Source organism: Chiroxiphia lanceolata, chromosome 1 (assembly GCF_009829145.1).
Source record: "Chiroxiphia lanceolata isolate bChiLan1 chromosome 1, bChiLan1.pri, whole genome shotgun sequence".
NCBI lineage: Eukaryota > Metazoa > Chordata > Aves > Passeriformes > Pipridae > Chiroxiphia > Chiroxiphia lanceolata.
In genome coordinates, this window is record NC_045637.1 from 76092209 (window position 1) to 76104496 (window position 12288).

General features: G+C 34.6%; 1 protein-coding gene across 9 annotated transcripts in view; it reads right to left on the minus strand.

The window, feature by feature from the left end:
• DNAH5 (dynein axonemal heavy chain 5) overlaps positions 1-12288 on the minus strand; it is a 113885-nt gene that overhangs the window by 32867 nt on the left and 68730 nt on the right. For 8 of the 9 annotated variants that reach the window (XR_004359257.1, XM_032699993.1, XM_032699965.1 and 5 more), the window contains 9 exons: positions 12031-12153; positions 10800-11013; positions 9953-10176; positions 7996-8191; positions 5971-6143; positions 3364-3494; positions 2252-2405; positions 1332-1599; positions 516-747 (listed from right to left, as the gene is read on the minus strand). Coding sequence is in view for 8 of the 9 variants with exons in the window: in XM_032699993.1 (XP_032555884.1) it covers positions 516-747; positions 1332-1599; positions 2252-2405; positions 3364-3494; positions 5971-6143; positions 7996-8191; positions 9953-10176; positions 10800-11013; positions 12031-12153 (1715 nt within the window). In the remaining variant the exon portion in view is untranslated. The remainder of the gene's footprint in view (positions 1-515; positions 748-1331; positions 1600-2251; positions 2406-3363; positions 3495-5970; positions 6144-7995; positions 8192-9952; positions 10177-10799; positions 11014-12030; positions 12154-12288) is intronic. The other variant, XM_032699983.1, reaches the window with a different exon arrangement.

A 12288-nucleotide genomic window follows, 5' to 3' on the forward strand; every position in this document is an offset into this window, starting at 1 on the left:
TTTATCTCTAGTTTTCCCACAACTTTCTACTATAAACATACTATTTGCTCATACCTTATAACTATAAACATACAGCTAACAAGTATAAACTCACATGGTTTCACACAGTCTGTAAGAATAAACATCACAAAGCATGCAACTTCCATAATAATGTCAAGCAAGGCCTACAGAAATGCAGGAGAAATTGTTCACACAGTCTTGCTTGCCCAACAGATGTTTTCTTTTACTCACTAAAAATACATGGGAATAATTTATATTCACCTCTTTTCCCACCACCCTAATTTTTTATACACCACTACTCTTTTTCCCTCTCCAGATATATATAGTCTCTAACTTATATGGCAAGAGCAACTATAATACTTGATCAAGTTATACCTTTACACAATTTTAGGAATTAAAAAAAACACCTGTCTGCTGAGCAAGGAGACGAGCCAGGCATTGAAATGAGACTTATCAGAATACACCTACCTGGGGAAGGAAACTACAGAAAGACAGTAGTAAACTGATTAGTTTACCTGTTTGCTAATGTTTGTACTTCAGTATGCTTTTCTTTGTATGTGGTTTTATATCCCTGAATAAAGGATAGGTAGGATTTGGGAGTCACATGTGTAGAACGTCTGTATCTTTGAAAGTAATCAGAACACTTTTCTGCCACTCCATCCTGGAATGAGCCCATACACTGCACAATTTCCCTCTTTATATCAGCAGTGCAGTCCATATCAAATGAGGACAGGAAATGTTCAGATACTTGAGAGAGAAAGAAAACCTAAATGTAAGTAAGTATTCAGGAAAACAGCTTACAAACAAGGCAGTACAAAACAAGTCAGCATGTATTACATCAGCTTTCACCCAACTTCTGAAATCTCAGTCTTCTTTACTCCACCATCAGTTTCTGAACTTTATTCCACACTTCTCAGTAAAAAGTACAGCCAAGTATCTGTCATTCTTTCGCCTCCAAAGCGTGCAACTGCTTTTTCACTCTGAACCTGTCTAACTGCTAGCTACCAGAAACTGGGTAATCACAGCCTTCCTCTGTATACCCTATCGCAGGCACAGTCACAAATAATCTCTTTCTTTAGTAGTATTTTTGCCTTCTTTACTAATGCCTTTAAGTCATCTTCAAGGGAAAATTTTCTTCAAACTGTGTTCAAAACCTTTCCTCTGTTAGAAATATTTCAACAGCTTAATACAGCAAGCTTTGAAGAAGAAAACATCTATATCAAATTTTAGAACCAAGTAAGTTTCTTCTGGCAAAATTCAATACAATTAAAATAACTCCATGACCACCAATCAGAAAATTACATATCTGCAAAGATAAAACCTACACATACCTGCCACCAGAGCATCCTTAGGCCATTGGCTGAACCAATCTATAGTACATCCAGAAATGAGAGCAGGGAACTTCAGGGCTCTATTTCGGAATTTTTCCCCTACTGGTGAAAAGCAAAGAACTACATGAAGGTTTTGACGGACTCTGGCCATGAAATAGTCATACACAGCCTCACTGGTTGGAGGTCTACGTGGATGTTGCTTTCTGAAGGAGGGTATGAGGTCATTAATGATCTCATCTACTTCATCCCGCGCAAATAAGTTGGACACCTTTGAGGAAAACAAAGATTTTTCATGCTTTATGAGATGATATAACATAGAATATATAGCATAAGGTACATTAAATACCTAGCATTGTGGGAGGGGACATATATCTCAGACTCTGATATTATTAGGATCCACCCACTCCTTTAAACCACAACTTTTGCTGAAATTATTCCATTAAACACACTGAAACTTAACTTGCTCTAAATGTAAAACCCACTCTGCAATGGCTTTGATTTCTTTGTATTCTAATAACTAGTAGTAATTACTCTGAAACATAACCCTGAATCAATAAATAAATAAATAAAATCAATAAAACCCATCCCATCCATTCTGGACATAAATTGACCATACAAAAACTAAATGCTAATGAGGTAGTTAATTTAACAGACAACCTTTTAAAACATTAGTGATGTTCCCCAAGTCTCAATTTCTTTTTAAAGCTATTCTCTTGTCCCTGACAGCTTGTCTTACTCTAACCTAGTATAATACATTGTTTCCATTTTTAAAAATACTCCAATGATAAAAAGCACTTGAGTTTTAGTTTCTAAAATTGTTCCCTTGACATATAAAACAATAATCAAATAAATGTAGTTATTTTACTTTAAAATTATACATTTCAAAAAGGAGAAGAGTTTAACATAAGAAGGCATCTTACCTCTCCTGATGATAAGACATTGTTCAAGTATTCCAAGAAAGACTCATCTTTGATGTCATTGTCTGTAAAAAGAAAACAGATGCCTTTGCCTTGCAGTCCTGCTGTTCTGTATAAGAGTTTCAGGTCTTCCATAAAGTTTAAAGTGTTGTATGGTCTATGAAAAAAAGAATAGTTGAACAAATATCCATTCCTTTTTTAAAAAGTCTTCTGATTAAAAGAAAAAAACCCACAAAACCAAAAAACCAACAAGCAAATTTAAGTAAGAAAAAATCTCTTGGAATTTAAGGTAAAAAGCTGCTTATTTCAGATAGATCCTCTCATAAGAGCCTCACCAATATGCATTCCTACATGTGAACCTACAACTTCTTCTGTAGCCAACACAGCTGCAAAAGATTTAAAATAATTTAGCTTCTCTAGAATGACATCACATTTGAGTGCCAAAAATATTTCCTGATCATTGACTTGTCCTATAGACACTTTAGGAGGTTTTCATTCTAAGTCATTCAGAGAAGCATTTATAATTTTTTTTGTTTTTATATATAACATATGTATATTATATATATATAATTTTTTTAATTTATTTATCTTTTGTGAAATATTTCAAAAGAAACTACATTGGGTTGAACAATATGACAAAATATACTTGGAAAAGACAGTCAAAATATCGACATATACTGACGATCTACCAAGTAGATCTTCCTACCAAGGGCAGGGATGAGGATTCAACCTCCTCACATAGGCAGCATGTCAAATATTATAATATAAATTCATAAAGGCATTATGGATAGATACCACCTACAAATACTTTCAGTACAGTTTAATGTACTGTGTAAAGACACAAAGATAACCTGACACTGCCAATATTCCTTCTCATTCTCTGAAACATATGAAACACTTTACTACTCCAAAGATGGTAAAAGTTCAGAATTATTGTAGAAAATCAAGCAAATGTAATAAGTCTCAAACGATATTCATGTCTTTCCACTCTACATAATAGTACTTATACTACAGTAAACTTGTTTCTTTCACTGCAGAGACTGGGAACCTGTTTCATTTACAGTAAGAGTTAAAGCACAAAGTACTTATTTACTTTAATTTCAATTAATGCTCACCTTGTTAACACTATCTGGAACATATCATAGCCAGCTATGAAGGATGCCAGTCTTGTCAAGCTCTGCTTTCCTGAGCCACCAACTCCAACTAAAAGAGCATTTCCACGAGGAGTGCGAATCACACGAGAAATCTGTGTAATATACCAGTCGTTTATTGCTACAATGTGTAAAAGTTACACACCCAAAAATTCTATGCTACTGCATTAATAAAGTTACATTATCAATTAAGCAAAAATTGGGAATTTTAAGGTTTAATTAAGGGATTCATATATTTAGTGGATATTTGTACTTCGCAATATTTTCTGTAAGCTTTCCAAATAGCATAGCAACCACTCGATTCCATCAGTGTGAATGTTCGTTTAACAGTAGAATTGCATCTCACACTTCCACAAAGTAGAAGTAAATCTCAGCTGTGATTTCTTAGTGATGTGATATCACAGCATGACAGATTATTAAACTTGGGAAGGAAATAATAACTTCCCCAACACCATGACCACTGGCTAACTTTGGTAAGACTCATCCAGGTTCTTTCATTGTGACCAGAAAGACAAGATGTCCCAGGCATATTCAATTCAGGACAAACAATCTTCAGTATTCTCTGCAGCAGGTGATAATACTGCCTTTATAATCAAACTTGTTAAGCTTCTCATTTACTTGACTGTGAAAACACACAGTATCAGTATGAATATTTGATCACAGTGAAACATCTCCCGATTAGATCCCCATTTCTTTCCCACTTTATTATTTATCTTTTAAATCAAAAGGCAGCAGCTACCAACTACTTCAACTTTCCCTTCAGTTCAGGACTATGCAATGTAAACAAACAGATCCTTTACAATTCAGAGCAAAAAGATTTTCAGAGTTAATTATGAGCTGCATACAGCACCTGTCCCACTGTCCACAGCCCAAACACAATACCATGAAACATGGAAACAGGTAGAAGGTATTACCTGATGCTGAGAAAATACATCTTTACGCACAGGAGACAAACTTGCTGCAAGCCCATCAGTTGCAAGAGGGCAGATACAGTACCCAGAAGAGCCCACATTAATACCTAGAGCAGCACAGAGCCAGCTGCCTCTCAAAGGCACAATAATACCAAACATCTGGTTGGTAGCTGGACCCTTCTATCTGAGCAATGATGCAGGGTATTAGCTTCTGTTCTCTTTATTATCTTGAACATCCCTTTGATAATGCTAGAATTCCATCCTGTCAATAAGCAACCTAGTATACCTATTTACTTGCCTTTCCTCTAAATTACTTTTTTTCAAGCTATTAAAAATAGTCATGCCAATTTTCCTCAATTTTAAACCCATTTATTTTACATATTAAGTGTAAGGTACTTGTTATTTTTCATAGGCTAATGTTTTATAAGAAAAGATAAAATCAAGTATGGAGGTTTACTCTAAGCATACTTAGTATTTAACTGGAGAAAGAAAATTTAATTTGCACATCACCCTTGAAATATTGCTGATCATTTCAATTACAGCTATTAGATCTTTTCCAGGCAGAGGCACACAAGCCATAAATTGGAAGCTTTGTTCTCTATTTAAGATATCTCTCAGCTTCAATTCATTCAAGCCTTATTACAAAAGCTCAGATTAGGCATTACCTTAACTGTGCTTATCTAGCTTTCTCTTAGAAGCTGTCTGAAGTCTACACAGTTGTTTCTGCTTTCAAGAATATGGAATCAGAGAAGCACTACATATTCATTTTATCCAAGTGAAGACTAATATAATATTTCATGTATACCATCTATCTACACAAAGAAGAGATTCCTAATAACAGTCTTCAATGAAGAAAAAAAAAAAAAGCAGAACATCATCCATTTTGCAGAGAAGACCTTAGAAAGAAAGGGACTAATTTTGTGAAATTATAAGAATCTACCCCAGAATTTTGAAAACTGCAGATGCAGTGTGTTTGCCAACTATAATTAAATTTAAATTGTTTTGATATTTAATATATTGAGGGGGATGGTACCATTTCATATTCAGTTCTTAATAATTTATTATAAGAAACACAGATAACCTCACTATACAACCGAGACAATAGGGGGGTTAGTGTATAAAAAAGAAAAAAAAGCTCTCCTTTGTATGAGGCCTATGCTGTGTGGACAATTGTATCAAGCTGTGTTGTGCTAAAAGTTATGTTCAGGTCCAATCCATAGTCAAAGGAATTTTAAAAGTAGTGAGCATACTGTGGATCTACAAAAGAAGTTTGGACTACCTTTATTCCTGCTCTGCTGCATGTAATCCTTCAGAAGCAACCAATTATGTCTTAACCTGAATTTCATTTGACTCATTCCAAAGAGAGGAAGGGCTCTCAGAAGAATTAACAAGAAAGGTTGAAATAGAGTTAGAATAGATAGCACCATGATCCCACCAGACATAAAAGATAAATATAAAAGAATAGTTCCATCCAGTGCATTTTCCAAAAAGTTTTTAATAGGTTTTAATACCTAGTCACAGAATGATAGATCAAATATGTCTTGGCAATAAATTAGTTGCTTCAGTTTTAGAGGTAATTTACCTTGACTCATGCATACTTCTACTTACAGGAGGTGAGGGCAAATGGACAACAACAAATGGCAATCCAGCAAGACTGTACCTTAACTAAATGAACCATAGCATCCTCAAAGAAAACCATGTCCATTCCAGTACCACGAACATTCTCATTGTATATTTGTAAAAACTTATTTAAACAATTCCGTAGTTGATGAAATGAGGAAATTGGCTCATAGACTTTGGGAATATCTGATTTAACTTCCTCTGGTTTTTCACCTAGAACAAAAAGCAAATAACAAAACCTTAGCAGCTTAAATAATTGACAAAGGTTCTCTTGGCCTAAGTAAGTGAAGATAATTAGAAGTTTCACCACACAGAAAGAGGTTTATTATACATAATATTATATATTAGATGTACATACAAGAGCACTGAGTACACTCTGCCTACAAGGCATCAATGTAGAGAAGACTGAAATATAAGTCAGAATACATACTGAGAGAGAGTAAAGAGTGACCTTTAATGTGAATATTTATATCCACACAGAAAATATCACGTTGAATTGAAATATAAATGCAAAATGAAGAATGTATTTCTCAAAATGCCTTGCCTTCCTGGTGACAGTTTATATGTGTCTGCCCTGTAAGGCCCCTTTTTAGGAGGTCTAAAAGTTGATGTTTGAGCTATTTCATCTCAAGTCATTGTGTATTTATCTCAGGGACAAATATGTTGTGCTTTTACAATCCAGAAATAATAGGATATATGCAAACATATCACTAACCTGAGCATAGGGCTATTTGAAACTTATGCCAAATGTAATTTTTTTATATATTTAAGAGCTCAGAAATCCAGATCCTGCTCTTACACTTCCACCATAATGGGCAAGACTTTGTCCCATTGTAAGGACAACTACAAACAAAATTGCACTTGTGTTTTCACTTAAAGCCAAAACAAGGGGGTTCTCAAGGCTCTGACAAACATACATTTATATTGCAGACGAAACACACCTTTCTACATGAGGGCCTCCTACTTTGTATTTAGATGAAGTTTCATGCTAAAAGGCACATTACAGGGCAGGTACATTTAAACTGTCACCAGGAAGGCAAGGCATTTTGAGAAACACATTCTTCATTTTGCATTTCAATTCAACATGATGGTTTCTGTGTGGATTTAAATTTTTACCTTAAAGGTCAATCTTTACCCTCTCAATATGTATTCTGACTTATATTTCAGTCTTCTCTACATTGATGTAGTTTAGCAAGTTATTTAAGGATGTAATTGTTTACTTTCTCACACCAGTTTGCTTTTACTTCCATTTGATTCCTTTCAATCAAATATTTCCTATCCTTTACTCTCCTTTTCTCACTGCCTTTTGACTACTTCAGTTGTACAAGAAGAGATTCAAACGGCATTTGGTCATTCATGCCAGTCTTTTATTGCCTCCACTATCCATCACTAAATTGATGCTAACACAGATAATCAAATCATCCAATGGCTTAAATAATGACCTTCCCCTAAATTCAAACAACTGTCTTCTGTTCTTTTGCACCAACTAACAAATATTCCTAGGTCATTTAGCAAAGCCAGTGATACTGTGTTTTTGTTTGAAGGATATAAAGATATTGTTATAAGCCATATGGGTTATTCAAGAGATATAACTAGCATTCAGGAAAATTTGAATTAATAGTCATTTGTTATAAAATTATGTAACAGTTATTTCCTAAGAAGTATTGTATTAGCCCAGAACCAGTATTTTTTTACCAGATTTCTAGGGCATGGTAGCTATATTGCTATCCTTTATCTAGTATGGCAACCCCACAACTTCAAGTCATTCATACAACACTTCTTTGATCACTCTGGCAGTCTTGTTTGTCTGCCACATAAATGTACCTGGAAGTAAGGCTCTCATATACAGGCAACCTGGATATAAATACGGACTTAGAAATCCCATTAATATAAAGATGTGCCGCATCCAATAACACAGACTACCTTCAATGTCACTGGACAAAACAGACATCCTTACACATAAATTTATTATCCGTTTTTTTAAAAATATTTTTCTTAGCATCTGTGATTATCATATCCCTTCTCTATTCTTGTCATCTCCTTGGTTATCAGAGTCCATCATTACCAGTTCTTGTAGGTGTATCTCTCAAGAAGTCAATAAAGAATGCATCTACTTCATGACCCAGCAAAGCTTTAGTCTCTTCAAATTCCTCCTCAATGAGTTTTGCCACAGTTGCATGAAACCAATTAACATCTTCCGCAGTTGTGAAACGATCAGCAATAACACACTTACATTCATGCTTCCACAGTTTTATCAGCACCTATTTAAAAAAAAAATATATATATATTGAATATCTTTGGTGAGGGAGATTCCACAATTTCTCTGGAAAATCTCTTCCAGTGCATACTCACCCACACACTAAAGTCTTTCTCTTCCTCATATTCATATGGAACTTCATGTGTATCAGTTTATGTCTCTTGTCCTATTGGTTGGCACACCAAGAAGAGCCTGGTTCAATTCTCCTGACACCCCATTTTTAGATATTTATACACACTAATGAGATCCCCTCTCAATTGTCTCTCTCAAGGCTGAACAGGCCCAGCTCCCTCAGCCTTTCCTCGTAAGACAGATGTTCCAGCCCCTTAATCATCTTTGTTGTACTCTGCTGGACCCACTCCAGGAGCTCCAGGTCTCTCTTGCACTGAAGAGCCCATTAGGCTTGCAAAGAAGCCATACCAACTTAAAAGCCTTTATTTCTTTATCTAAAAATCATATTAACTTTAGAAAAAAAAAATAGTGGTTTGGGGGTTTCTTCAGAAGACATACCTTGAGCTTCTTATTCTGCCCAATAGCAACTTAAGCTTACATTCAGTTAACTGTGCAAGGAGCCTTTATCTAGTATTCCAAACTGAAGTGCGTTTACCAATGAAGATTTTATTTCCCTAGCCCTAAAACCATATCCACACCTGTTTACACATGTTTATGTACTGATAAACCAGTTTTCTAACTACCAATACTACAGCCAAAGTAGAGAACAAAAAAAAAAAAAACCACAAAAAAGTATAAGTGTTTATATTATTCCTTCTCCAAATTCAATATACCTTTCAAGTCCTTCAGTTTCGTCACAGGATGCAGGAGGAAAACCTACCGGATTCTTAATACTAGCAGCACTGTTTCAGTCCCATGCTATTTCTAGAGGGTAGTAGAAAAAAATTCCAAGTACTCCTTGAAGACCTTTTGTTTCAGCCTACAGCACCACATACCGTGCCAAGTCTCAGAACTAACATGTAAATTTATACAGTCACATTTTGAGGAATTGTTTGTTATACTTCAGAAGATTATTAATTGAGAATATATGTACATATATCTTAGTGCTCTATATTTTTAGCTTCAGAAATTAAAATCCATTCTAAAATTTAAATTTTAAATGCAGTAGCATTCATGAGCTTATTCATCAATCAGGGATGTACATTAAACATGAAGTGATTATATAACCCAAATGTCTAACAAATTTTCCATGACTACCATAAACATTGCTTTTCCAGCACTTCATGTTTCAGGGCCCAACACTCTAGATAACTTCACCTTAAAACAATTAAAAGAGAAATTATGTTTTTCTTGAAGAAAGTATGACTTGTTACTACTTCTTCCTTTTAAACCATAAGCCAGAAATCATTTGTTAGACAGATAATATGTAGTGAATGAAAGCCTAAAGACAATAATTGGAAGGTGGAGCTGTTTAATTTTTTAATCAATATATAAGCATTTTCATTGGGTTAAAACAAGTTCATTACTTCCCATAATTTTATCTTCTCAATTCTTTCCAAAAAAGTAGCATTTGTCAGCAACAGAAAATAGAAGCAAAGTCTCTTGTGTAAAAGAATCAGGTTTTGTTATAGTTTTCAATGAAGTTGTCATTTCAGTTGGTACTATAAAAGCTGGACTAAAACGTCTTTTCCTCAAAAAAACACTGAAATTTCATTTTTTAAAACAAACTCAAACGCCAAGATAGATTCTTCATTCTCTTTCCTACAGTAATTATACACTAATTATAACAAAGTCACTGATGTGTTGCACTTACCTTTGGTTCATTGATCACTTCTGATGTAGTGTTCAGCATTCCTTGCCAAATCCTCGAGAGGTCTCGAAGGTTGAAGACATAATGAAACTTGGCTGGTGTGGGCAACATTTTTAGCTTGGTAATCTGCCACAGTCTGCGTGTCAATGGAACCAATTTGGCTACTGTTTTCTTCACATCATCTGAAAACCCACGCTCACTACAGTAGTGCCCTTCTCCAATTACACCTGGGGGAAAAAAAATTGCCAATTTAAAAACACACTAGGGCAATACTAAGAGCAATGATCATCTGAAATTTCTTTTTCTTTTTTTATAATCCCCAAAACCTTTTCCAGTTTGTTGAAATGGTTTTCCAGTCTTTATTCAAATCTTGATTCACCTGTTCTTAACACCATTCTGCCACCAGCTCACTCACTGGTTATTTAGCTTTTAATTAACTGTGCATTAAAATTTTCTTTTTTCTCCCAAAATAGCTTCCACTGCCTTTGAATAGCTAACATTTCTGAGAAACCAGTATGATACTGTCCTTTGTCTAGTCATTAGTCACTTATTCTTAGCACCAGCAGCACATGAGCATCTCTCTAGCATTGTCACTGCAACAATGATACCCTCATGTCATTCTTACTAACACTTACATACCAATTGATTCAGAGATGTGACTGGACCTGAAAAAATTACAGATTAATGACATCACAGGTGGGGAGTGATTACTGAAGGAAAATGTGCTAGCAAACAAATCAGAGTAGGATTAAGCCTCAATTTTAACCATAATGTTTATAAATAGAAGGATAAAGAAAAATCAATTACTATTTTCAAAAATGAGATGGATACAAAGGTAATTTCCCTTTACCAAAAATTTTGTCAATAGAAGAATTAGAAGGCAGAGTACAGTTGAACACAGAAAATTGTCTCTTCAGCCTCTGTGGAATGTCATTGCGACCTCCCCCAGGGTGGATCATGGCAGCCAAAAACTGAATGTCCACAATGTTGGAGAATTCACCAGGTTTTTCCAGGTTATACAGCCCTTTCTGTTCCATCAGTTGCCTAACTATCTCATTAGTGACCTGTAAAATAACCAGGTTTTACATAACAGATTATTATGCATACAACTAAATGAAATATAAAACATATTTATATACTTGAAAGACCTAATAGAGTATCTCATTATTTTTCACTCAACCCCCTGCTTATTTGCTTCAGATCAAAAATGCACTGCCAGGAATAAGCACATTTGGATTGTCCTTCCCATTGGTAATATCTATGAACAAAAATCCTGGAAGTAGAGGGGAATCCCTAGTTTAGAACTAATCATTCATACTATAATTTATTCTCACTTGAACACTGCATGATTTCTATATATGCTGGAATCCCTTTTAACACAAAATTTCCAGTTTGTTCTAATCAAGCCCAAACTGATGCATCTTTACGTGTTGCATATGATACAAAATATTTTTATTAAATTTCCATGTGTAACAATTACAAGTATGGTCTTCAAGCTGCAAACACAGAATTAGTCCTATATAAAAGAATGCCAGATCCTTTTCTTTAGCCATAAACAAACACCTTGCTTTTCTGTTTGACCAGCTGAAACCACCCCACAGACTGTACATTCTACAACTATTCTTCTATAGAAATTCTAACATTAGTTTCCAAAGCAATATACTTTAGAACAATCTTGCCAATGTACATAAAGATTACTTCCATTTTTTCTAAAGCAGAAAAGACACTCCTTACCTCTCAATTTTCACAATTATTGTCCATAATGTCAGTTTGCTATCATAGTTTGCATGCCAAATTCCCTCTTTTTTTAATTAACAAATGAGTTTTGGTAAAAAAAATTATTAAAATGATATAGGCATGTTTTAAAAAGTATTCAAACTGCTTCTTGTAGTCAGTATATTTATTTTTAATTAATTCATGACAATGTAATGTAGATGGGTTCTTTAAAATGACTGTTTAAAGATAAAGTACTACATATCAAATTTACCCTCTTCTGACTGATTGAGCAGCCAATTTTATGGTGTAGCAAGAAAAGAAATAAAATATCTTGTGTCTTCTTTTTTCTTCTTTTACAAACTAACCTGATCTCCCCATTCATTTATTATGGGCATGTTCACATCATCAATGAAGACTGTCATCTTTTTTCCTGCAGGCGGACCATAAGTTGTGCCCATGCGCTTGTCCACGTAACTTTCTATTGTACGCTGTTAAAAAGCAATTAGCAACATAGTTACAAAGGGCATCTCCTTTCATACAAGATTCAATCACTTAAACATACTGATGGTTCTGTTACAAAGAATTTTACTAAGGTTTACACAAGACAGGAGGTAATTGCGCTA